At 41.5% G+C, this 26,739-nt stretch overlaps 1 protein-coding gene across 3 annotated transcripts in view; it reads right to left on the bottom strand.

The window, feature by feature from the left end:
- The window catches only part of SRGAP2 (SLIT-ROBO Rho GTPase activating protein 2), a 227,962-nt gene that overhangs the window by 106,034 nt on the left and 95,189 nt on the right, over positions 1-26,739 (bottom strand). For all 3 annotated transcript variants that reach the window (XM_065895453.1, XM_065895460.1, XM_065895467.1), the window contains exon 3: positions 7,756-7,918. In XM_065895453.1, the coding sequence (XP_065751525.1) occupies positions 7,756-7,918 (163 nt within the window). The remainder of the gene's footprint in view (positions 1-7,755; positions 7,919-26,739) is intronic.

Consider the following 26,739-nt stretch of genomic DNA (forward strand, 5'->3'; position numbering starts at 1 on the left):
AAAGCTCAAATAACTGGAACAGAGTTTTGCTACCAACAAGATAAATTAGGCAACTGGAGCAGCTGTCTATAAAGCACCACACAACACTGTTAGTGACCATGTTATAACATGGAGGAAATTCAATCAATATCAGATACTGAGATCCATGGGGGAGGGGGCGTAGGGTAGACCGGAGAAGAGATGAAGGGATAAATCTATCATCTACTCTTTCTCCCAGAGATATCGCCAAGCTAAACCCTTTCTCGAGAGGGCAGAGCACAGACTCTGGAAATCCATTCTCTCTCCATTGATTCAATCTACGGTACCTACCAGGGACATTCAACTCTACCAGAATCGTGAGTCATTTCTTCTCCTCTTCTCAGTTATGACAACACCACCATAGAACACGCCTCCTTGCAGAATCATCATCCTCTCCCCTCACATATGCCAAACAGCTGGACTCAAAGACTCCATAGGAAATCCTATCCAAAGGGGATAAATGGGTAGGTAGGCAAAAAGTACTGCTTTTAGTTTCAAATCGCCTTTATCCTCTTCTACTGCCAGAGCCATTTCCTTGGTGCCAAAGGAAATCTGACTGGTCATGTCAATTCTCTTGTGACTGATCTCCTGGGAAAAGGACACTAACACCTCAGGGCCCTGCAGAAAACTATTAATTGAACCTCTTATGTTTCTTCCTCAGCACCCTTCTTGCATTTCTTAATTCTTGAAGTGTGAACTATTTACCTGATGCCAGATTCACCCTCTTTCACCCTCCAAGAATAAAGCAGGGAAACTATAATGGGTTGCCTTGACAAACTGACCTAGATGCTTCAACACTGTCTGTAGCAGGGGAAAACATGGCTCACAGACAGACAGATGGGATCTTATGGCTTCAGATGTACCGCTGTGCTCTCGGGTTTCCCCAAGATGGAAACCAGAGTATCTACAGCAGTGATTCTCAACCCTGACTATATGAAAGGATCAGCTGGGCCCTATCCCAGAGAACATGATTCAATTGCCCTGAGGTGGGGCTTTGGCATGGTATTTTTAAATTATCTTTTAAATCAACTTTATTGAGGCATAATTTACATACAATAAAATGTATACATTTTGAGTATGCACTATGATACATTTTGACAAATGCACACACTTATGTAACCACCACCATAATGAACACTGTATGACATTTCCATAACCCCCAGTTCCCTTGTGTCCCTTGGCAGTCAACCTCCATCCCCACTCTGGCCCCAAGGCAATCACTAATTTACTTTCTATCACTATAGATTAGGGTTATCTTTTATAAAATTTCATATAAATGGAATCATACAGAATGTACTCATTGTGTCTGGCTTCTTTTTATCAGTATAATGTTTTGTGAGTTCATCTCCACTATTGTATCCAACAGCATTTCATTTCTTTCTATTGCTGAGTAGTAGTTATATATGGATGTAACACAATATGGTTTTCCACAATATGCTTACCTATCTGTTGATGGATTATTATAAATAAATAGCCAAAACTAACTACCATTCGTTTCCTATGGTAGCCATAACACATTTTTGCAAATTTGGTGGCTTGAAACAACACACATTTATTCTCTCATAGTTCTGGAGGTCAGAAGTCCAAAACCAAGTTCACTGGGCCAAAACCAAGATATCAGCAGGGCTGAGTTCCATTAGAAGCCTTTCAGGGAGAATCTGTTTCCTTGCCTTTCCTAGCATCTACAGCTGCATTCCTTGGCTCCATCTTCAAAGCCAGTGGCCCAGCATCTTCTCTCTGTGACTTTGCTTCCCTCCGCTTCTCTCACATGGCTGGCCTTCTCTTTTGTCTGTAATCTCCCTCCACCTCCCTTTTACAAGGACACTAGTAACTGCATTTAGGGCCCACTTAGGTAACGAAGCATAAAATCCCCATCTTAAGATCCTCAAATTCATCATATGTGTAAAGACTTATGGATAAAGTAAACATTCACAGGTTCTAGGGATTAGGACAGGGACATCTTTGGGGTGGGACCATTATTCAGCCTACCTACAACAAAAGCTATTATGAATATTCAGGTACAAGTCTTTGTGTAGATATATACTTTTATGTCTCTTGGATAAATACCTAGACGTGGAACTGATGGGTTATATGGTAAGTACATATTTAACTTCATAAGAACCTGCCAAACTATTTTCCAGAGCGGTTGTGTCCCATTTTACATTTTCACCAGCAACATATGAGAATTCCATCCATCCGAACAGTTGGTATTGTCAGTCTTTTTAATTGTAACCATTCTAGTGAGTATGTTGCATATCTCCGTATAGTTTTAATTTGCATTTCCCTGATGATTAATGATACTGAGCATCTTTTCATGAGCTTATTATCCATTTATATATATCTTCTTTAGTGATGTGTCTATTAAAACCTTCTGCCTATTTAAAAAAATGTGTGTATTCTGTCATCTTATTACTGAGTTCTATGTATTGCAAATATATTCTCCCAGTGTGTGGCTTATCTTTCATTATCTTAACAATGTCTTTCCAAGAGCAAAAGTCCAAGAATTGATGAAGTCCATTTTACCTTTTATTTTTCTTTTATAGTTCATGCTTTTTATATCCTAGGAAATCTTTGTCTCTTCAAGGTCACAAAGATTTTTTTTTAAGAACTTCCCAAGTGACTCTCTTGCAAAGAAGAAGTTGAGAACTACAGGTCTGTTGGGAATCTGACCTAGCTTTCTCAATTTAACCTGACTTTCTGCCATAGAACCTTAGGGTAATAAAGGTAAAATAGGAGTACAGTTACCTGGAATACCATAAAAAGAAGAATGCAATTCAGAGTCTTAGGACTGTCTGAATTGACTGGTTTCCAAGCCTAAGTGTGAGCAGCTGTTAAGGGCTAGAAACAGTGACTTGAAAAGCCAGGTTGGAGGTACTTTTAGGGTATCTCAGCTAAGTGAAAGGAGGAGACGACAGGACTGTCTTCTCCCCAGTGGGAAAAAGCACACCCAAGTTTATTTCAATTTAAACTGAGAAAGTAAGAAAAATGATTTCTATTCTTGGTGGGATCCTTTAGAACATGCCTTTCACAGAGACGAGATGGAGCTGGGAGTCAGAGTTGGCAGTATTTGGCCCCCATTTTTGAAGTCACCACATTAAACAAATGAAGGTGGCAGCAATAATATTTCCCCAGACCTTGGTTCTGACAGGGGTTAGACAGACTGAGCTTTCATTGCATGAAAGGAGATGTCAGGAGCACCAAACAGGCACAATTTTCCCTGGAGTCCTAGACAAAGTGGGCCTGTTTCTAAGCTGTGGACAGGAGGTTACTTTCTCTAGATGTTATATTTAGCTAAAGGAGTCTCTACCAGGGCTTCATGCAACATGTAAAATATGTCCCAGCAGACATAACCACAAACCAGAGGGCCAGCAGGGAGCATCCCTTAAGGGGGTTCAGTAGCATAGAAGGGCCAATTGTGCAGCCACCCTGACATCCCCAAATTAGCTGAGTTAGCTGTGAGCCAGATTTTTGGTCAGTTCTCATATTTAATGAGTCTTTGTTTCCCTCTTACTAGAGATTCTGCCCCTGGGGAGAAAAACATGCTGCCCTATTTCATTCTCAACTTCCAGCTGCTTGCCCAGACACCAGGTAGGAGAAACAACCCAATGTTGATGTTTAACACCTCCAGACCCTTTGAAGGGTTGTGTGCTAAAGAAAAGATTAGGTTAATTCTGTAACTAAGTGAAATATCTGAATTCAATGAAAAAGAGCAAGAAAATCCAGAGTACTCTCCACTCTGCATACAACACCTAGAGAGGCCTAATAGAACACGTAGGTGGAAAACCTTGGGTTCTAGAGCCAGATGACTGTATTCAAATATACTAGTCTCACTTCTTTTTTGCTTAATCTCTCTAAGCCTCAGTTTCTTCCTCCATAAAATAAGGATAATAGTAATAACCACCTTATTGTAAGGATTGAATAAGATAATGCATACAAAGTGCCTAAGACATTACATGGCACATAAGGGTTCCAAAAATTTTGGTTTTGATGATTATAGCCTTTGCCAAAGGATCATTAAGTTTTATAGATTAAAAAAAATTTTTTTTAAGTTAGAAAACCCATGATTTTTGCCAGTGACAAGCAGGTTCAAATTCACTAAAACGCAGGTAAATTTTCACAGGTGTCCATAGCTGAGCCAGAGAAAAAGGTATCTTTTCTGAAGCCTGTGTCTCCAGAGAAATGTGGGTTTTCCTTTTGCTACTGGAACCAAATTTACAGGTAAGATAAGAGGTATATTTATTTTATATATTTGGATTTAAGTGTGGTGTCTCTTGGTTGCTGGCCATCATAGATAACAGAATCTGAAACAATGCTTCATTCTTTAAGAAATGTGGTCTTCCATTGCTTAAGCTAGCCCCCTCTCCATACGCAGGCCCACTTTTGTTCACTCTTATCTTGGGGACTGTAGCTCACCTATCACAATTTAACAAAGGTCATCCAACAACTGGAAGGAAGTCCTCAGTGTAGGACGCCTTTGTCATCACACAATTACAGTGTATTCGGTTTCTAAGGTAGCATGGAGGTCGTATAGCCCAAATACTTTTCCTTAAACTTGAGGGGACTGAGGCATAAAAAAGAGAGGTAATTGTCCAGAGTTTCAGAGTTACTGGCAAAGCTGAGCAGAAGGGAAAGGGTCCCTTAGAGAAGGGCTCTGCTCTAATAGCATAAAGTAAGCCCCAGAAAGCTTCACATAACTTCCAGGGTGACCAGGGACATTCCTCAGTTCTCTTACCCGATTATTATAGCTCAACCAGTGGGATTCTAATTCTTCATGTGCAACATACTCTAAACAAAAGAGACTGAAAATTTAAGGTATGGAGTGAAAATGCTTCTTTGTCCATTACTAGAAAGCAGAGAGAGCCTCTCGCCCAGCCAAAAAGAATTAACCTATTCTTACAATCAGCCAAGCCAGCTTCTACCTTAGAGTTCTCTGCGTACATTGGATGCCAGGGGAGAGAAAAAAGAGGTTATTAACCCTGTGGGATAGTAAACATTGGCTATTCGACAATCCTACGGATATCTCTAATCAGCTATAATTTAACTGATGAAAAGTTATAATGATCAAGAGAAAATCCTATGATCTGTAACAACATACAACCATATGAACAAATCTCACAAATACAATAATGAATGAGAGAAACCAGACACAAAAGAGTACACACTGCATGATTCTATTTATATAAAGTATGAAACCAAGGAAAACTAATCTCTGCTGTGGACAGCCTGGGCTGATGTTGTCCTTGGGTGTTGGGCCCACCCCTCCCAACACCCCAGTGACTAGAAGGGAGCATGAGGGGACTTCTGGGGGTACTGAAATATTCTGTTTCTTGATCTGGGAGATGGTTACCAGGTGTGCTCGGTTTGTAAAAATGCATTTAGCTGTAAGCCTATGATACATTCACTTTTCTTCAATGAAATGTAATATATAAACAGTCCTGTGATTAATTAGAAATTCTTCCTTACACACTCAGCATAGAAATGCATGGCTTAAGGAGGTCAGTGCTTAGACCACAGCTAGGAATATCATTCATGAGTGGGTAGGGATATATACATGCCATGCACTTAGGCTTTTTGTGAAATGTGAATGGCATTTGAGGAACCAGGAACATGTCTTTGATAGCTGGCTGCCTTTGGCATAAACATCTCTGAGATCTGGAGGGGTTATAAAACTCTCTCTGCTTGGTTCTTCTCTAACTTTCTGAAGCTGGGAGAAAAGTGAGCTGAGAGATTGGGTGAAGTCTAGATAGCTGAAAATGTCTCATAAAAGTTTTTCTCAGATGAACAGAGAAAATGGAGGAGGGAACTATCCATCAACCCCTTTTCTTCTCAAGATAGTCTAAGTGGCTGTCAAGATCGTAGAGAAGTGGTATCTGATCACTGTCAAGGTTCCACCTAAATAGGTTTAAAAATATGTTTTTTAAAAATAAAGATTGTATATATTTCAGGTGTACAACAAGATGAGTTGATACACACATACACAGTGAAATGATTACTACAGTCAAGATAATTAATATATCATCTCCTCACATAGTTACCTTTTTTGTGTGTGTGAAAAGAGCCCCTGAAATCTACTCTCTTAGCATAGTTCCAGTATTCAATACAGTATTATTAACTATAGTCATTAATTTTAGTCACATACAACATCACCAAGTGTTGCAGAATGATTCAAGTTAATGAAAAGCAAGCTAGAGCAGATGCTGGGAAGCATGAGGACACGGTGAAACATACCCTCGCCCCTAAACCAAGTATGGCCCCAACGAGAGCACAGCCGGGCCACTAAAAATAGCTAGTGAGCTCTGCAAGGAGTTATCTTTCTCTTCCTTCTTTTCATTCTGAGATGATTGTACCCTTAATATCCTGTCTGTAAGACACAGGGAAAGCCCCTTCACAGATGCAACTATGTAGATGGACGATTCTAAAGCAATTCTTTTTTCATGCTGGTATAAACAGAAGAAATTGGGTTCTAATTCCAGACCTACTGAGAACTGTATACTTCCCAATGTTAAGAATTAGAGGGCTTCCCTGGTGGCACAGTGGTTGGGAGTCCGCCTGCCGATGCCGGGGACGCGGGTTCATGCCCCGGTCCAGGAAGATCTCACATGCTGCGGAGAGGCTGGGCCCGGGAGCCATGGCCGCTGAGCCTGTGCTCCGGAGCCTGTGCTCCACAATGGGAGAGACCACAATGGTGAGAGGCCCGTGTACCGCAAAAAAAAAAAAAGAATTAGAAAACTGACCAAGAACTAAGGCTACTATCGACCACAGTCCTGTTTACTGAAGTCCATTCTCTCCCAGCGTCAAATTTTAACACTGGATTTTGTCAACTGCAAACCAGTGAATTCCCTATATATGAAATCAATGATAGCCCTCTATATATCCTCTTTTTACATACCACTTGTGGGAAGATTATTCACCTTCTAAAACGTATTCTGGGGATGTCATAGCTTGAATGTTGGACATGGTATATCATGTACAATGGTTGGGGTTTTTGCCACCATTTGTAACCAAAAGTCATAAATAAATGACTCCATTAAGAGCTCAGGTTGAAATAGCTTAGAAAAGAGCTTCTTGGGTTTCCAAAAGGCTAGTTCCACTACTGACAGGTAAGGTGAATTTGGTATAAATTTCTTAAGATTATCACAATAAATTTTGAGCTTTTCCTTAGTCAAATTTTTCGACATACACCCAAGGAATTGTGACAAAAAACTGAGCTTCAGAAAGCATTCAGGGATGGGTTTGAATACCACCTGGGGTACCAAAAAAAAAAAAAAAAAAAGAGGGAGAAAGCATTCAGGGACCCAAAGACAAAGATACGTCATGATAAGAATAACCAAATTCATGAGTTCACCTTGTCCAAGATGAGAACTTGGAAAGAGAACTAAACCAAAAACATACATGGATTTTCTAAATGAACTAGAAGAAGAAATCATGAAATGACACAGAAGGTTTCCGCATCTCAACAGCTTCACAAACCACTTAGGAAATCAACCAAACACAGTCATTATTAATATATGCAAATTATGAATTATGCTGCCAGTCCTGGGGTTGTGCCTTGCAAATGGTTACTTTCTCAGGGCTACTATAAATTCAACTCAGAAAGGAAGAAAAAAAGCCAATTCAAATTTTTTCTCCATAAGTATGTGGCAGGGCAAGACCCATGGAAAGCCTTTTAAGTGGGCCAATAAGATATTCTTTCTCTTATTTACAAGACTGTGTCTTTGACTAGAAATAGCTATTTACCTTTTTAAAGAGTCTTCCTGAGTCCTCGCTGACTTGGACAAATCGAGGAATGATATTATTCAGGTAGATGTCACTCAGGGTGGTGTGGTCCCTGCTCTCCCGCTTCACCTGGTTTAAGAGGAGATTCCAGCAGTTGACTGGAGAGAGAACATTTTGATCCTTCCTGCGAGAAACAGCAAGAAAAAAAAAAATCAGTGTTGGTAAGCAGGCAGGGCCAACATCTATGACTACAGTCCATGTCACAAAATCACAGCAATCAGAGCCCAACCAGAAATAAAGATGTCTTTCCTGAAGTTGCACCTCTAGTTTTCTCTTTTTCTAAAAACTCAGTGGAGGAAAAAGGGAGAAAATAAGAATAATGAAAAGGGGAAGGAGGAGAGAGGAAGAGGGAAAGAGGATTAGAAGAAGCAGGATTATCTGTTGAGCATCTATTATGTTCTAGAAACTTGGTAAAATCTTTATAGGCATTATCTCATCTAAGCTCCATCATTTTGTTGTCAGAAAAGAACTACCATTATCTGCATTTTACTGATTTAAAAAAAAAAACACTCAGAGAGGTTGTCACTTGCCCACAGCTATTAAGGAGTCACAGAGACAGTAAAAGGGAGTCAGGGACTAGAACCACAGTTCTGTGCTGACTAGAATGATTCTAGGAGGTCTGACTCCAAATTCCATGACCTCAACCACTAAATCATTTGGTTTTTGTCTAGGATTAGAGGGAAAAGTTAGTCTCTAGACAAAAATCTACACTACAGACTAAATAAATCCCCACACATTCATCTCTCATAGGATTCAGTGAAGACAACTGGTGGAGGCATTTGCCATAAAAAAGTCACCGAAAACTCTTCAGCCTCACAGAACGTATCTACAGAGGTTGGATTTCATTGATTGAGCCATTTTCTATGTCCCATACAACCAAGAGCATAAACCGTATCTGAACACATGTGTTCCAAAGATGTCTACAGCCTGAGTGGAATAGTAAAGCACCAAACCTAGATGCTCATTTCTACTGAAATCGCTGTGATCCAAAAGAATTATTGATTACATAATCAGCTCACAGCACTAATTTAAGCAACACAAAGTTTTACATCTGCAAGTTGGACTTCTTAAAGGAGAGAAACAGAAGGTAGGGGTTATTTATCAAGCGCTTACTGTATACTTGGCCCATGGCTGGGCCCTATACTCATGTTGTTTAACTTGAACTCTACAAAACTTAATGAAGTGGGGGTTATCAACCACATTCAGCAGATGAGGAAAGTTGGACTAAGAAAGGTTAAATATCTTGTTCAAGGTCACATAGCTAAAAAGTGGCAATGCTGGCATTCAAGAACAAGCCCTGTAATTGAAAAGAGAATGCTTGTAATCACTGCAAAGTATCAAAACCAGTTTGTTCCCGTTTCCCCTCTCCCCTCCCTACAGACAGACTCTTAATGCAAAGAAAGTGAGCTGAGAGTGGCTTGGTTAGCAAGTCTGCACCACTTCCCTTCCTGCTGCCAGGCACCTGTGACTTGTAGAGCATGGAATTCAACTTAGAAGGGCTCTTTCAGTTCAGTCGTAAGGTAACTATTAACAAATAATCCCGCCACACCTATTCTGGCTTCTGAACACACCATTAAACCAAAATATCTGTCTGACCAGCACCAACAGGCTGCTTCAAACCAATGAATATTAGAGTCCAAATTGAAACTGTTCTATAACTGCACTCCTCCCCCACCCGCTGCCCCAGGCACCACACTTCTGTGGTCAAAATCCCTAACATATATGTGCTGACCACTGTGGGAACAATTGTATCTTTCTAGGGAAATTAAAAGATTTCTATGGAAATTAAAAATATATACTAGCTAAGAGAGAGAGATACATGTAATTAGTCCACTCCTTTCAAAATTTCTAGCATCTGGGAAAAAGAAAAAGGTAAATAGAAAACAATCCTAAACTCAAAATGGTGAGATCTGAGCACAAGCATTCAGCAATATTTGATATTTCCACTGCAAGAAGACTTTCAAATTGATTCCAAATCAGTCTCAGTTACAAAATCCTAAGTCATCTAATTTTTGGGGGGTGGCAAGATATCCATGTCCTCAGTAAGCATGGGATATACCAGGCAATTACACTTGCTTTTTAAAAGGGCAGATCTCCCATGACCTTAACTTTACAAATGGTTTCAATCTGTTTCTTGCAGATGAATGTGGGTTGGTGGTGCCTCTTTGTTCTTCTCCTAGAGTGCTTTACACACATAAAAACATACTACAATTCAATTTTATAAATGTATAAACACTTGTATCTTAAATGAACAAAGTACAGTAGTAGGAGCTTTAGTGGTTATAAAAGTACTGATGTCACAGTACAGTGTGGGAGACAAAGAAAGACCTATGATATAACGAAAGGTTAAAGGTATGAACAAGGGGCCTCCTAGCTCACCAATGTACATCACAGATCACAAGTGAGGCAGGAGAGGCAAAACCGGTTCAATACCATGCAAGATGATGCAGAGCATAAATCCCAAGGGGACCCTTGAGTAAACAAAGATGAATTAATAAGAAGGATGGGCAGAAGTGGGATTCTTTTAAAATGCCTTATCACTTAACATTCATAAATATATATTTATTAAAAATTTCTAAGGTGCTACAAAAACTTTTACATGTATTTATTTCCATTCTTACAGCATGTGGTGGGACAGCCATTATTAGTTTCAGTGAGCAGAAGCTTTAAAATGTGTTCTGAGAAATGCTGGAGTTACAGAGAATCCTATTTCAGTTTCAAACAACTGTAATATACCCATTCAAATGAACAACCCCCACTGAAATATGTAAAGGACCCAGGCCCAGTTTCCCTGCAGTAGATACCACCACAATGTCTCATGGGCTGCTGAGGTGAGCTTTGTTATACGCAAGCTTTGGAATAAAGAATCAATGCATGTATCCAGACTGCTGGAAAATGTGCTATCGATTAAAATGTATGTTGCTCTGCACAGGTTTAGTTTTTAATTCAACCTGTGTGCCTCCTTGAGTAAAGCTGTTCAGGTGAGCACATGATTTGACACACAGTGGCCAAGTTCAATTACGTGCCACAGAAGGCTTAGGGGCCTATGCCGAGTTCATGGTAGACCACAGTTGGGTAGTAAGGATATACACGCTCAATATGATCTCATTTCATTATCAGTTGTTGTAAAGCTTATTATACATTTCCATTTATCCAATTAATATTGATGAAGGAGAATAGGAATAGCTTCTGGGTAATGTCAGTGATTCAACTTTAAAACAGAAAACACCCTTCTTTTTCAAGCATCTAAATCAATTTAAAACTATCTCAAGATAGTCTGCGTGAGTCGAGATTTCTTGATATCAAGCAACCCAAACCAGAACCTGAAATAACTTGGATGCTGAAACTGATATAAAACTGCAACTCTGATTCATAATCTGGGTTCATAAACCCAGCCTCATTGTTTCTACTGATTAACTCTGTAATAAGTACTCTTTATAAATTGGCACTTTAAAAGTAGATTTACACCTATGAAACACTGCTTTGATCTGTTGCATATATGGGAGTTCTATGTAAGATTTTTATTTTAAAAAAGGAGTCTATGGCCCTAAAAAAAAGTACTAGACTCTGTTGTCTGTTTCTCCCAGGGTTTCCCAGTTTTTTACGATTACTGTAGTTTTCATACAATATTTTTGGCTCTTTGAGTTTGTATGCTTTCTCAGACTTATTTCTCCTTCCAACGGAGGTGTCTTAATTAATTCATTTATTTATTTTGGGATAGTGGTGGGGAAGGAGAGGTGTGGGGCATGCAGTAGGAGGGGAACACAATTCCACTGTAGAGGCAATTTTCCCAGCCACCGTGAACAAAGGCGAAACACACTTCAGGCTGGAAAACGAGCAAGTCAACGAGACGTGATTTCATAGGGAGCAAATTAAGGTTCTGCGAGAGTGGTTTCCTGCTTCAGCAGCTTTGCAGCCTGATTTTATTTGGGGCTGCTAGAGCCAAGAGAGCTTCATTTGGTCAGGAGATTGAAATTTGTCTTTATATCTTTTCCATCTATCATTTGTTTGTACAGTTTCCTTACTTCCCCCACCCACGGAGTCTTAGGTTGTGTGATACTTGGGCATTTAAAGAAAAGGGTCTGCATCCCTTAGGCATGTGCTGAACAGCTGCAAACCTCCTCAAACACTAATCCCTAAAAAGCAGACAAAATATCCAGAAGTATTTTTATTACTTAAACATTTTTTCAGGAGGAAGATCAAGAAAACGTAATACTGTAATTGAGAGGGAATGACTCTGGAGTCAAAAAAAAAAACAAAACCAGGAGAAAAAGGAGGCTCAGAAAGTCACGAGCCAACTATGCATCCACAGAATGATCATTGTAAATGATCTAAAAGAGCTAAACCCGGGGCTTCCCTGGTGGCGCAGTGGTTGAGAGTCCGCCTGCTGATGCAGGGGACACGGGTTCATGCCCCGGTCCGGGAAGATCCCACATGCCACCGAGCGGCTGAGCCCACGAGCCATGGCCGCTGAGCCTGCGCGTCCAGAGCCTGTGCTCCGCAACAGGAGAGGCCGCAACAGTGAGAGGCCCACGTACCGCTAAATAAATAAATAAATAATAAAATACCTAAGGCGAAGAGCTAACTCCATAAAGGTCCAAGTTGGCCTTGACAGAACACTTCCCTTTTTTCCATATCTCCTCTGTTCAGTTTCAGTTGTCTCATCTATAAAATGGACACATGTCCTGTTGTTGTACATCTAGCTCCCCAAAGATCTTCAAAGCATGACTGTAAAATCCTGCACGCTCTCCTGGCCTAAGTACTCTTTATGGCCTAAGGTGCCATTTAATTAATGATGACTATGTTCACAGCTCTGCAGATGGGCTGCATGACACAAGCCTGGCATTACCGGATGGCTTGAGCTTCTGCATTGTTCTACTGAGGTACGTTTCCTTTTGGGCCAATGGTCTCCGACTTGCCCACCTCATGGGGCTGTTGTGTGGCTCAAATGAGATGATGAATGCAAAAAAATTACATCAACAGTAAAGCACTATACAAATGTGAAGAAATATTATTATTTTTATTTCCAAACAAACTAGGATTCAGCATTCATCAATTTCCAACATGCTCCTCACCCGGCCCTGGGTCAGGGCCAAGAGCTCAGCCTGCTGCAAATGCACAGCCCTCAGCAAATAATGGTTGAGATCAGACCACAGCAACAGGCAATTAACCAAGCAGCTGTAAGTCTCTGGGAAGACATGAGGGAGGTACCAACAGGAGAGCAGAATTTAATCTTCCACTGTCCTTCTGCCAAGGGGCAAGGTGGAAGGATCAGTCCTGCGTTCCACACAGGAAACTGTGCTGAGGTAGACAGGAAAGAAGCCAAAGGGAGCCCAGATTGCCAGAACCCTAGATGCTTCTGCAGCTTCCACCGAGCCCCCTTTCCCAACGTTCCTATCAAACCTGTCAGTCAGTCTGTATATAAAGATGGCAAATGTCAGTACATCTAAGAAGAATGTGGTTTCTCACCTTTAAAAACAGACATACATGTGAGGGTATACAAACACCCAGATGAGTTAAACAAATACATCATTCAATATAGATTATTGAGTACCCAACTATGAGGAGGATAAAAAAAAATAAAAGGGATCATTTAGTGGTAGTTGGACAGGAAACTAGTGACAAGGAGGAGGCTAGATTTTTAAACCTAAATTCCTGCCTGCTACCTTGATTAAAATGAAGTGAACTGAGGCAGCCAAAGAGATTACTTTATTCAGATGAGTGTTATTAGCCTTTCTGGCTTACTTTTTCTATTATGCATTTTGCTGATGCTGACAGAAGCAGACCGGCTGGATAGAGAGGCAAAGCCGCGGATTTATGGCTTGACAGTGCCATGCATAAAATCAGACCCTTGCTGACCCAGATAAGCCAGAGGATGGATGGGATTTGCTGGGGAAGGTGTTAAAAGAAGGAGGGGAAAAAAATTACCAAGGTGAGAACTGACTTGAAAAAGATTCTGCCTATAATAGTTGCTGCTGGTTGTGTGACCCAGTAGTACAGTGGCAGCCTGGAGGCATCTTTCAAAGATAGGCAGGTGGGCAGGCAGGGAGGGGGCAGGAACACTTCCCTGGGCTTATCACAGCTACAGCTTCAGTTTTGCCAGCAATGAGATCAGAGTAGGAGAGTTCAGAGACAGAAAGAAAAAAGGGCCGAAGGCAAAAAAATGTATATTCTATGTATGGAGAAACCGGCTTTCAAATTTTCAGGGACAAGTTAATACCACAAATTGTCTTCAGTAGCCTAGACAGATGATTAGAAAGGATTCAAGCAGTGGTGTACCCACCTTACTCAAAATAGTCTAAACTGTCCCCTATAATCAGATTTGGGGGAAGAGCTGTATGGAAATGGAATTCTTGTGGCTCTGGATTAGTTCCAAGGAGCCCAGCCACACCCTTGGGATAATGGCATATTCAAGATCTGGGAGCTTAGGAATCTGCTTTGAAGTTGAGAACTGGACTAGCACGTGTCTGACATCTTAATGACTATTTCCTGAATGATTGTAGGGCCAAGGTTCCTCTGAGTCAGGTCAGAGAATTGGGAGTGGTTCCCAAATCTGAGCCATTGTAGAAGTGAAATGGAAATGTCTCCATCAATTTATGTCAGGTTAGAGACTTGGCCTGCCCTTCAAGCACCCCCCACCCCATCCCGTGTTCATGGTGAGAGAAGGTTAGAGGCTCACTCAAGACAGCTCTGTGGACCCCGTGAGAAGAGACTTGGTTTGGTGGGGGCGGGGGGCCAGGGTCGACACAAGATTTGAAGCTTTTCCATCCCAATTTCTTGCCTAGATTTCTGTCCAGCCTTCTTCTCTGAGTCCCTGATCTCTAAAGTCTTATTTCGTTCATTCATTCAACAAATACTGATTGAGCACCACTATGTGCCAGGCACTGTTCTGGGCACGAGGGTTAAAGGGAGCAAAATTCTTGCTTCTGACCTGCTTCTCCCATGTTTACAGACCTCCTGGATCCAAGATATGACTTTCCTGCTCCTAAACTGTCGATCAGCTATAACCCACATCCTACCCCAGTCTTGATGCTTGAGTGTACACTGGCTTGGATGGCCCATCATGAAACCCTGATTTGGCTGACTTAGAAGATCTACCTTCCCACCAGCCCATTCATGGCTTCCGCAGACCTGGGTCCTTCCCTTCATTTATATCCTGTGTCCTGCCACTAGCATTCTCAGAACTATAGGGAGGTACAAACAAAGAGGTTACTAAACCCTCCTTGTGTACTCTGGGTACAACCAAAATGCTGGAGAACAAAAACTATGCCAATATGATCCATAGAACTAAGGGCCTAGAAATTTACTTATGTATTAAAATTTCCCCTGTCAACCACCCCCCCAAATAGGCTGTGATCTTTCAAAAGTCTGAGCTGACTAATTCACTTAATTAAAATGAAATATCATAGCAAGAGCAAAAGACATGTGATTGATGACCAAGGAACAAAAAAGTCATATGTTTCTCAGTTTAAAAAGATTTTATAACCATCTACATTAAGTTAGATCCACATATTCCATAGAATAACCTGCAAACAACTCTACAGTTATATCTTCAGTTTTTTCTTCTGTAGTTAATTAAGATGTCACCAGAAACCCCATAAGTAATTATAGCACATGACAAACATACAGAGAAAAAAAAATACATGCAGATGTGTTAGCAGATTTTTTTAATGAATGAAATTTTGGGAGATGACTGAGACAGACAGTTCGGCTTACTCCTGGTTGTTCATTCTAGAAAAATAAATACCTGTTTGTGCCAAACTGGAATGACGTCACTCAGAAATCCACACACATCTTCAAAGCAGTAACCACTACCTTGGGAGCAGGCATCTCTCAGGCACCAGGCAAGAGTGGAGAAGCTTGATCTACAGCCAGTAACTCCTCTTGCCCGGCAAATGGTCCTTTAGCATGTCAAGTACCAACAAGCCACTTGAGAAGAAAGGGTATCCCTAAGATTCAGACCTCCCCCTCCAGAACACCTGTTAATGAGACAATATGTTTCCTTACTTGGCTCATGATAACAATGAGAAAGGAGAAATAAAGTAAAATGATTTGGTTCTGTGAAACTATAGAGCTACATGGAATGAAGTCTAAACAGTCATCAGGTCTGCTGCCTGCATCATCACCAGTTCTCATGTGTTATTTTGATATTTATCTTGCTTACTGGAAGGAAGCCTCTTGAGGACAGGGGATAGTTTGGAATACTCGATGAACGTCTATCACCAACAATGGGTGGGTAGTTAATCATTATCCACTAATGACAGATATCACAGCCACAGAAATCCTGTTAAATGTAGAGCACAGTAAGACAATTCATTTAATGAATAGTTAATATCTTCAGCCTCCATTAATCTTGCCTAATCAACTACTGCAGCATGAATCTGGGAGGCTGCTGAGTGACTGAATTTGTTCACCCACTGGTTTGTGTGCTGTAAATTACAGCATATTATTAACCATGCCGACACTTTGCTGGCAAAATTTTAAAGGGATGGGTGGAGTAAAAGACGCCTTGGTCAATTTCCAGGTTAGTCGGTTACTGAGTTCTACTGGTGTATAAGGACTCTGGATGAACAATGATACCCCATCTCAGCAAGGTGGTATTCTGTGGAAAGCACTCTGAACCATGCTTACGACCTATAGTCTAGTCTTAATTCTGCCACTTGCTGGCCAGGTAATCTTGGATAAGTCACAGATGCACTCTGGACCTCAACATTTCTTCATCTACTTAAAAAAAAATAAATGGGGACAGCAGACCTGCCCTGCCCAACTCACATGGCTATTATGAAGATCAAATCACACGAGGTAATGTCCATAAAAAAAAATCATAAACACTAAAATGTTCTACACCTACATATCAGTATCGTCATCATGTGTTATTATTGTTATAGCTATGTTATTACTTGGCAGTCCATACAATGTATTTACACGCACAAAACAAAGTAGCTAGAGTCATGTCTGAAAAGACAAACATGTCCCCAAATTCCCAGGCCTTATTACCTAAGTTGCAATGAACTTGCTTTATCAATTTCATACTTTGCCCATGCACTAAATAGGAATACATGTTGTTGTTATTAATTTATCATCTGGTCTCTGGAAATTCCCAACCTCAGTGAATCTCCTATGGAGAGGAGACTTAGGAGAGGCTTTAAAGGGAAGACTTTTAAAGTGCAAAGAGAAACACCAGAGGGTATAAAAAACAGAATCCTGGGCTTCCCTGGTGGTGCAGTGGTTAAGAATCCGCCTGCCAATGCAGGGGACACGGGTTCGAGCCCTGGTCTGGGAAGATCCCACAGGCCATGGAGCAACTAAGCCTGTGTGCCACAACTACTGAGCCTGCGCTCTAGAGCCCGTGAGCCACAACTACTGAGCCCATGTGCCACAACTACTGAAGCCTGTGCGCCCTAGAGCCCGTGCTCTGCAACAAGAGAAGCCACTGCAATGAGAAGCCTGCGCACCACAACGAAGAGTAGACCCCACTCGTGGCAACTAGAGAAAGCCCACGCACAGCAACGAAGACCCAACACAGCCAAAAATAAATATAATTTATTAATTAAAAAAAATAGTATCCTGGTATTTCAGAGCTAGAAGGGCCTTTCAAGATGCTCTAGAGTCTAGAACAAACTTGTCATTTTCTAAGTGAGGAAACTGAGGCTCAGGGAGCCTGGAGTCACAGAGATAATGGCAGGACAAGGCAAGGAACCAGGTGTCCTGACTAGCAATCCTTTTCTTATTTTATTGTGGTTGTTGCTCTATTTCAACTAAGATGCTCTTAGCATCTATAAAGCACTGGTGCTGAAAGAGTTAATGGGCAATGCTCAGCTGCCCAAGCCCCAGAGCTATTCTAAGACAACACATAACAGGAATACCAAGGGTCCATGAACCCAGAGAGAGCAAAACTGCTGGTGCCTAATGGCGCCGGGAAGCATGTTGACACACTGCATGTGGTTACACATGAAAGGCAAGTGAATAGGAAAAGTAGTTTTGAATCCCACCCAATTCTAATTTGGGATTGGCTGTGGTCACCTACTGGAGGGCTGAGCCACACCCCAGCCGCTCTGTAAAATGACCCTTCAGTTCCTTCGCTCCCTATTCTGTGGCCTCAGTTAACTCCCTCTCTGCCTTCATGAGGGCCATAATAGATATCAGGAAAAGAGGACGATCAAAGGACAGCAAGGTCCAGGAATGAGTGTGGGTGACCAGGATCACTCTATAAGGGGAAAATTCTCAGTCTGGATTCAGATGATTCTCACTAATATCTACCATCTCCAGGCAAGTGTGTGACCTGAAGCCTTGAGCAGCCACGCTCCTAAGTCCATAAGAGAGTAGTTTCTCTAAGTGTGAGTGTTCAGGACCCCAACTCACCTTGCATCAGAATCACCTGTAGTGCTTGTTTAAAATCTGGATTCCTGTGCCCCTCTTGCCAGAGATTCTGATTTGCTACAAGTGGAGTGATGCTCAAGAGTCTGCATTTTAAATACCCATCCCAGGTTATTTTATGCACACCAAAATTTTAAGAACCAATGTTCTTAAAAGCAATGTTTTTCAAACTGTGGGATACAACCCATTAGTGGGGTTAAAAAAAGTCAACTTAGCGGGTCACCAGCTAGCATTTTTCAGAAAATGAAACAGAAAACAGTGGAACAGAATAACACAGAACAAAGTAGAAAATATCAGAGTACATCACATAGAGCAAAGATACCTAGGTTTTGTTTTACAAAAATGTTGTTGTTAGTTATTTATTTTAAAATATACATATGTCTGTGTGTGTATTCCAGCTTGCAATATAAGATATTTGGGGGGGGGTGATTACACACCCCAGACCCTTTTGAGAATCTGAGGATTTCTTCAAAGTATTCACCTCCAAAGAAGGGAGAGAAAGAGGGAGAAAGGAAAGAAGGGAGGGAGTGAGGGATAGAGGGAGGGAGGGAGGGAGGAGGATGTTATGTACATACACATCTTACTTTGCATGAGTCAGGGGTCCCTGAGGACTTCTCTTGGGGACATTTCCTACAGGGTCTAATACTCTGGTCACAGTAGATGCCTGATATTACTGGACTATGCCAACAGCTTTCTCCTGATGCTCTGTAAACGACAGCCAGTGTCTGCAAGATGCACCTGTAAGATATGTGGCCCCACCATGCTGATTCTCTTCCCCTTATGTTTAGGGTGACTAGAAATGTTGAAGTTAAACAATGTTCTACAGAACACCAGGAGAAAGCTGATGGCAAATTCCAAGAATAAGGATTCTGAAAGCGATGGTGTGGGCACAATGTCACTGCTACTTGAGGAACACGCTCCCTGTCTAGAATACGCAGGGGCAGCCTGTGGGACTGGCACCATTGTGCACCCCTATTGATAAGGTCATTAGAGGAACATATACTTTATTCCCAAGTTAGCGACTTCTCTGACCTGTCAATACCCACATTTAAAGACAGAGAGACGCAGCCTCACTTTCTCTACATGACTAAAAGGACAGAGATTCCTTAGTCCTTGATGGAAGATTCAAAAAGGGCAAAAACAATTAGAAAAAGAGCAACAACCCAGCCTGATTGTCAACACAGTCTCATTCCAATGGTTAGAGCTATCTGCATATAGAGAAGGTGAACACAGGAGCTAAGGTTTTAGAAACCAGCCCTTGCCAAACGAGGCATATGGAGAAGAGACGGAAGGGTGGCAAGATATAACATGGGAGGGGGCAGGGGGAGATGGGGGGAGCGGGCAGGGAGGACCACTGAGAAGACAGAGAGTCAAACCTCAAAACTATTCTAAAATTCCCTGATGCTTTTTAGTAATTTGTTTTCATGTGGTGGATATTGGCACAGCATCTAGGATGCTTTGGGTCCATCTGGTTTTGAACTTAAGCTGTAGGCAAGATTCAGAACAGCTGGAATCAGCAGCGCTGACCATGTTATATGTGTCTGGAGGAAGGAGAGAAATAAAATGAGTGTGTGGAAAGAGGGTTAAATGGGGCAGAGGAAGGGGAATCTGGAAACCATCCCCAGACAGAGAGGAGAAAATGTCCAGGTCAGAGATGATGCAAAAGAGCTATTAGAGAGGCCAGGGCATCTGAGTGAAGAAGGCCAAGGAGGAGAAGCAGCAGGCCCATCAGAACTGGGAGTTAGCAAACAGGGCTGAAAATTCTACAAGTTCATGTGTCAATGAGCAGTGCCCTGAGGCTTCACCTCTGAGGGACCAGATGGAGCTCATCCAAAGGTCCTACATCAAGCATATTACATGAACTACTGATAAACAGTCCTAACAATCACAGCATAGAACTGAAATGAAAGCTAGATTCTTGGTTCCCTAAATGCAACGGAGGTGATCACAGAGAACGCTAGGGAGAACAGGAGAGGAGTAGTCTTAGGAGAAAGCAGCAAGGGTCCCAATCCATAAAACGGCTTTCCCAGAGTCACAGCAGGCCCAGGGATGGGGGGGTGGGGGGGGTGTCCACAGGATGGTCCTCAGTGTATGCTTTGTCTGGACTTTTGAACACTGTGTTTTGGCCCTCAAGGCTAAAAACAAAAACAAAAAAATTTCAAACCAGTATTGAAATCTAGTTAGTAGTAGTCATGCCTGTTTCAGAGCATGGGTTAGCAATTCTGAAACTCTGTGTATACTCTAGGAATGAGCAATTAAATAAATATATTATGGATAATGGGTACCAGGTCTCTCAGTGTTCAGAGAACAGAGTTACAAATATGGAAAGGGGAGAAAATAGAATAAAACATGTAGTATTTGGTTGGAATTGAAGATATCGATGTGAACTCCTAGGCTTCAATATAGATAACACACAGACAGATAGAGAAATTGATATAGAAGTATGTGGGTAAATGTGTGTACACATACATACATCTATTTACTACCTCTGTCTGCTAAAGGGGACTATAAACAATGGTACTCCAGTAACAAGGAGCACACCTAGCACCCATGGTTTCTAAATACCATTCCTCACTAAAAGAAACCAGGGCTCTTTGAAGAAATGGCTCCTGAGCTGAAACAAGGAAAATACAAGATGTACCTAGAACATCTTGTTGCGCCAGGAAGTATAGGAAGTACTCAAAGGATGATGGGGACATGTCAAAAGGACACAGGAACCAGCCTGCAGGGACTCTACTAGCCAAATCTGGGACAATATGAGCATTAAAATAAAGATGTTAAAAGATTATAAACTACTGAATAAAATCAGAATCCATGAGTCCACATTGATATAAACAAACAAACCACCAGACAAATATAGAGGGAGATGGAAACCTCTTCCTTACAGTAGAATCCCAACCGATAAATGTAGAAGGAATGATGGAAACTAGAAAAATTACCATTTGGTAACCATCATAGTAATAACTGATTCAAGCAAGAATCATCAATAGATGCTAAAACTAGTGGGTATAAGGTTTGAAGAATAACATGGTATTTACTTGGTCTCAAATGGGACAGATCATTGACAAGTGCCTCCTCACATGGTATATTGAGAAGAATACAACATCCCTTCTACGGTATTCCTGCCCAAAGTACATAACCTGAATAAAGAAATGTTAGACATTAACAGAAGTATCAAATTAGAGAATATTCTACAAAATAGCTGGGCTGAATACTCCCCCAAAATGTCAATGTCATGAAATACAAAGAAAGACCTAGAAATCTGTCCGCATTAAAGGAAACTAAAGAGACAACTGAATGAAATGCATAATCTTGGACTTTGTTTTGCCAAAAAGAAAATATTTGAAACAAATGGTAGATCTGAATGTCTGTAGATTATATAACATTATTGTGTCAATATGTACACCCTGATTTTGATAACTATACTACCATTGGGTCAGAGAACAACCTTATTTTTCGTAAATACACATTAAAGTGTCTAGGATTAAAGGAGTATCATGTCTGTAACTTATGCTCAAGTGTTTCTTAAAAACAAAATATGTATGTGCATGAGTTGTATATGGAGAGAAAGAAAGAGAAATATAAAGCAAATGTTAATATGTTAACATTTTTGGACAAGCTGGGTAAATGGTATACAGAAATTCTCTGACCTATTGCAATTTTTCTGTAAGTCTAAAATTATGTCCCCCCAAAAAATTAGAGATCCCATTCTGGATGAAAAGGGTATCAGTTCTCCCATCTTTCTTTCCTTTGGCGGTGAATATACGCTATTTTGTGTTATCTTTCTTTGCATAAACCTTCTGTCTTCCACATGACACAACGAGCCTCCTGAGGGCAGAGGCTGGGTCCTATAAATCTTCGTGACCCCAGCACCTGCCAGAACCTGTTGATCGTTGTTGATGATGAAGATGCAGCCGAGTGTCTATTACTGAATCACATGTAATACAGGTGACTAAAAAGGTCCCTCTACAATTCTGGCTCCTCAGTCTTAAACTCTATACCTGTCAGGACACACACATCCACACACGCCTATATATACAACCTTAAATGTTTCACGTTAACTGGTAACCTCTATAAGCTAGAATACTGTCTTAGTCTTCTGTGCATATTTAATTCCTAGAACAGCTCTAGAATAAGTGCTGAATAAATGTTTGCTGAAAGAATAAGTGAACCTCGCATAGAGGGATTGGTGTTCACCAAAACTTTCTATGCTAATTCACAAGAGGGCCAGGAGTGGACTTGTTTTTCAGAAGAAATAATAGCACAAGGATGTTCTCAGCCCCCAAAATAATAAGCAAGAAACCTTATCCAAGATTTTCAAACCAATTCTTTCTGGCTAGAATGGCTCAAAAACGGGTCCAGATCTGATAAATCACTTTTACATTATATATATATTTTTGTATTATATATATTTTTTCCATATGGCTTCCCTGAACTATGCTGTAAAGTAGGTTTCCTAATCATTTATCAGCCGTCTGGAAACTCAGTATGTGTATCTGGGGGCCGGGAGTAGGGTGAGGACAAAAAAAAAAGAGGCATCACTGAATTCTTTATAAGCCACATTACCTTCATTCACTTCCAGTTAATGATGTAAAGGAGACTTGGCAAAACCAACACTGAGAATGTGCAAGAATCAGGTTAGCCTTTAAGACAAAGCCCCTAACAATACCATTTAATCCGTATACTAGAAGCACCTGAATGGCTTCAGGAGGTGCTAATGGAAGAAGGTGCCGCACACCTACCTGAGCGTGTGCACGCATGTATATGTAGAACTCAGTGATAGGGAAGGGCACACATTTCCACCCAGGACCAGAGAAAACAGAAGCAAGGAGGTGGCTGACAAATCTAGTCCATGTATAAAAAGGTGAGGGGGGCGGGGCAAGGTGGGGAGAAGGGCAGAAAGTCAATAAACCGAAGAAACTGAACCTTTCTTAATTGTGCCTGCCTTCCTGGGTTTATTTGCTTTCTATTCAGAGTCCACTCAATGCCTGTGCTTTTGTCTTCCAAAGGAAATGTTTGAGGCATCATTTCCACCTGTACGCTGTGGCATGAATTCTGTACAACTTCCTCCTTTTGCTAAATCCTCGAGATGCTGCCTGTAAATTCAAAGAATTTCAAGCATCAACAGAAACCCCCACCCCCACCCCCAGAACTTAGTTACGAACATCTGTTGTTTACAAGGGTTCAGGCTGAGAGCTGCCAGACTTGTTCTGCAACCTCTACTTTTAACACAGAGGCTGCCAGGGAGGGATGTCTGAATTCCACGCAAGGATGCCCTGTCCCAACTGCTTAAGCAGAAATCGGCAAACAACAGCTCAGCATCCTCCCGTTGAAGATAATCCTAGTTTGTTCGATTCATTTTCTAATCCTGATTCTTTAACTAGCTGTACCCAAAATATGTTAGGAAGCAGAGCTGTGCTCATCAATCTTCCCTGAATTAAAACCCGAGGGGCAATGATCCAATGATCGGTGGAGGTGTATAAGGGCAGGAGACTCTGGAAAGGATTTCAACTCTGAAAAACCCAAACCCTACTTTTTTCTTATTCTCCCTAAATCCTTCATTAACACTGAGCTCTTCCCACATGACTCTCTTTCTCTTCACAGCATGATACCTCAGTACAGCACAGAAGTTAGATATTTAAGTCTTTACTTCAATTAACTTGGGACCAAATCTAATTGAGAACATAACTGCTATCCTTTACCTCTCCCTGGCTGAGCCAAGCACGAGTGCCTCCCGAGCCCTCCACCTTCCCTCCCTTCCCGGTGACTACTGAAACCTGCTTTACACGGGGTCCTATTTTTAGATTCGTGTGCCCATGCGCACATGTGTGCTTATTATTCTCTCCCAGCCTGTCTGATTTTTCCCCATATCAATTATGAGCGTCCTTATGGCAGAGACTGTCTTTTCTTCTTATCTTGTAAACCCTCCCACTTAACACAGTCAGCTCCCAATAAAGATGACATGGCTTTTGCCTTTAAAAAAGAACTGGATCCAAGTCAATTCACTTAATTGGCTATGAATTTCTGAAAATTAAAGAACCTGCCGCACATTGCTTCCTGTGTCTACTGTGGAATAATTATGGGCTTACAAGAGCCCAGAAAATGAATACTAAAAGTTCCCTGAGCCCAGCACTGTTGTTAAGGGACATGATCACCAGGGCTGTGCCCCTGGTAAGCTGAAAGCCCAAGGTGTGTCCTGGTGACATTCTGACGGCACAGCCAGCAAGACACAGGAATGCCCCGGCCTCCAACATCCTCCCAACTGTGCATAGAAGCATGTTTTGCTCCCGACCTGCCCTCTATCATTCCCTGCCCTAAAAGGATGATATGAAGCCATTTATGCAGAAGCTTGTAAGCCTCTGTGTGGTCTCATGAGACAGACAACCCTGTAAACCACAGTCTGTTATGCTCATGACTGAGATTTGTGCTGCCTGCTGGTCGTGACGGTGGCCGCTCAGGAGGCTGAGCAGGGCTGGCGTTCTTTTATCCCCCTGGGGCGCGGTTGGGACCTGTGGGTCTCAACGCTGCATCTTTAATGACCTGGCAATTAGTGCTAACTACTACCTCCGTGAGGACAAGGACATCTGAGGGCGACTGTAAGACAAATTTCCTCCTCTTGACGATTATGAGCCTGGATCTAAAAATAACACGCCAGGGTTAATGACCTGGTTCAAGGTAGTTCATGACACCTTGTGAATAAGACATCGTACAGGACAAAACATACAACTGCTGAGTTTTTATAAGAACTGGACATACAATTATATAGAGTCACTCAATTGCGTATTTCCTTCCAATGTAGCCATATCATAAAAATCAAGAGGCAGGAAGAGTCTGTCATTCGGGAGGGCCCATGGGGGGTCGCTGAAGTGAATGGAGACTGACATACTATTACCTAGGGCCAGGCTTAAGAACGCTTAACTGTGCGCAGGGAATAAATGGTGAACCTAGTCTACTAGTGTTTTACCTGGTATAGCTATGTTTGGTCCCAACTCCTGAGGACAAGAAAAATTGTCACTGCTACTTACATTTACTCTAGGTCAAGCACTGTCTCAGGGCTTCACATATATTAAAATTTGTTTAATCAGCATAACAACTCCATGAGGTAGACACTATTATTATCCACAATTTACAGATGAGGAAACTGAGGCAACTAACAACCTTCTTGTAAAATCACACAGCTAGTAAGTAGAAAATCCAAGATCAGAGCCCAGAAAAGCTGGTTCCAGAGCCTGTGATCTTGACAATCACAGCTATATTCCTTCTGTGGTGATGATAATTAGATCGGCTACCATTTTTTGAGCATCTAGTAAGTTATAGGCACTCAGCTAGTGCTTTACATATATTATATCTAATCTTTAGAACAACTCTTCAAGGTAGGCATTACTCTCCACATTTCAAGGATGAGAAAACTGAAGCGAAAAGGGTTTAAGTGACTTGGTCAAGGTCACACAGCTGTAAGCGGAAGATCCAAATTTGTCTGGATTAAAGCTCTCAGCTTTTTCTGCTAAGCTGTAAAGCCTCCCAAAGAGCTTTCAAATGAATTCTTTCTCTGTTCAAAAGACAGGCCACCACTCTGTCTTGCTGATCCCCCAAAGTGCCTGTGTTGCTTCTATCCTCTTTTGTCCACATGAGAGGAGACCTCCCAACTCTTCCAAAAAGGACCCAACCACCACTTAAAGTTCTATATGGACTGGGCCAGTGAAAAACTCACCAACAGACCTTTTGTTAGTTTCTAAATAAAGTCACCTTGAGCCATGGCAAAAGGAAGCCAACCTTTGCTCAACACCAGATGCTAATTCTTGGCAAAACCTTCCCTGAAGGAACAAACAGCTCCCAAATATGTCCAAAATGAATGAGTGACACACTAGTCCCAGGAAGTAAGGGGTTCTTCCTTCTGGCAGCTTCAGGCTTCCTCCTACTTCCCTCCTCAAAATCACCCCATATTCAAAGAGGAACTTTCTGGTCCTCCACTGTTTTCTGATTTGCAGTCACAGCTATAACATTCTCCATGGCCAGCTGACTCTGTTTTTCAACCCAAAGCTGTCCTGTGAGGCTGATGAACAACTGTGAACTCAACTCCAGAGGAGAAATCCATCGGCAATAGGTGATGTAACTGCAGAGACTGTGCACATTCAAACACTGGGCCCAAGGCCAAGAACATGGACACTACAAGAATTTCTCTTTAATTAACTGTGTACCTAACCTCCCACTGAAAGGAGTATTGCAGGTCGAACATCTACCAGATTCTTGGGATACCTGAGTGCCGCTCCCTCCCTCACATCCCTTGCAATAAGTTCCACACTCATAATCAGGCAAATAAGCAGATTTACTTTCCATGTGTATTTCCTTAATATACTGCTAATTTAATGTTAGTGAGAATAGGATAGTGTCTTATTCCTATCCCCAGTACCTAGATCAATGTCTGCATATAATTAGGTCCCCAAAATGTGTGCTGAGTGAATACACAAATAAATATATCTTTTAAATCCCTTTTCACCCTTTACAATCTGAGTACCACAGACAATACAAAGAATCTTCCCCTCTTTTAACTCCTAAAACCTTTACTGT

Source organism: Phocoena phocoena, chromosome 1 (genome assembly GCF_963924675.1).
Source record: "Phocoena phocoena chromosome 1, mPhoPho1.1, whole genome shotgun sequence".
NCBI classification, from domain to species: domain Eukaryota; kingdom Metazoa; phylum Chordata; class Mammalia; order Artiodactyla; family Phocoenidae; genus Phocoena; species Phocoena phocoena.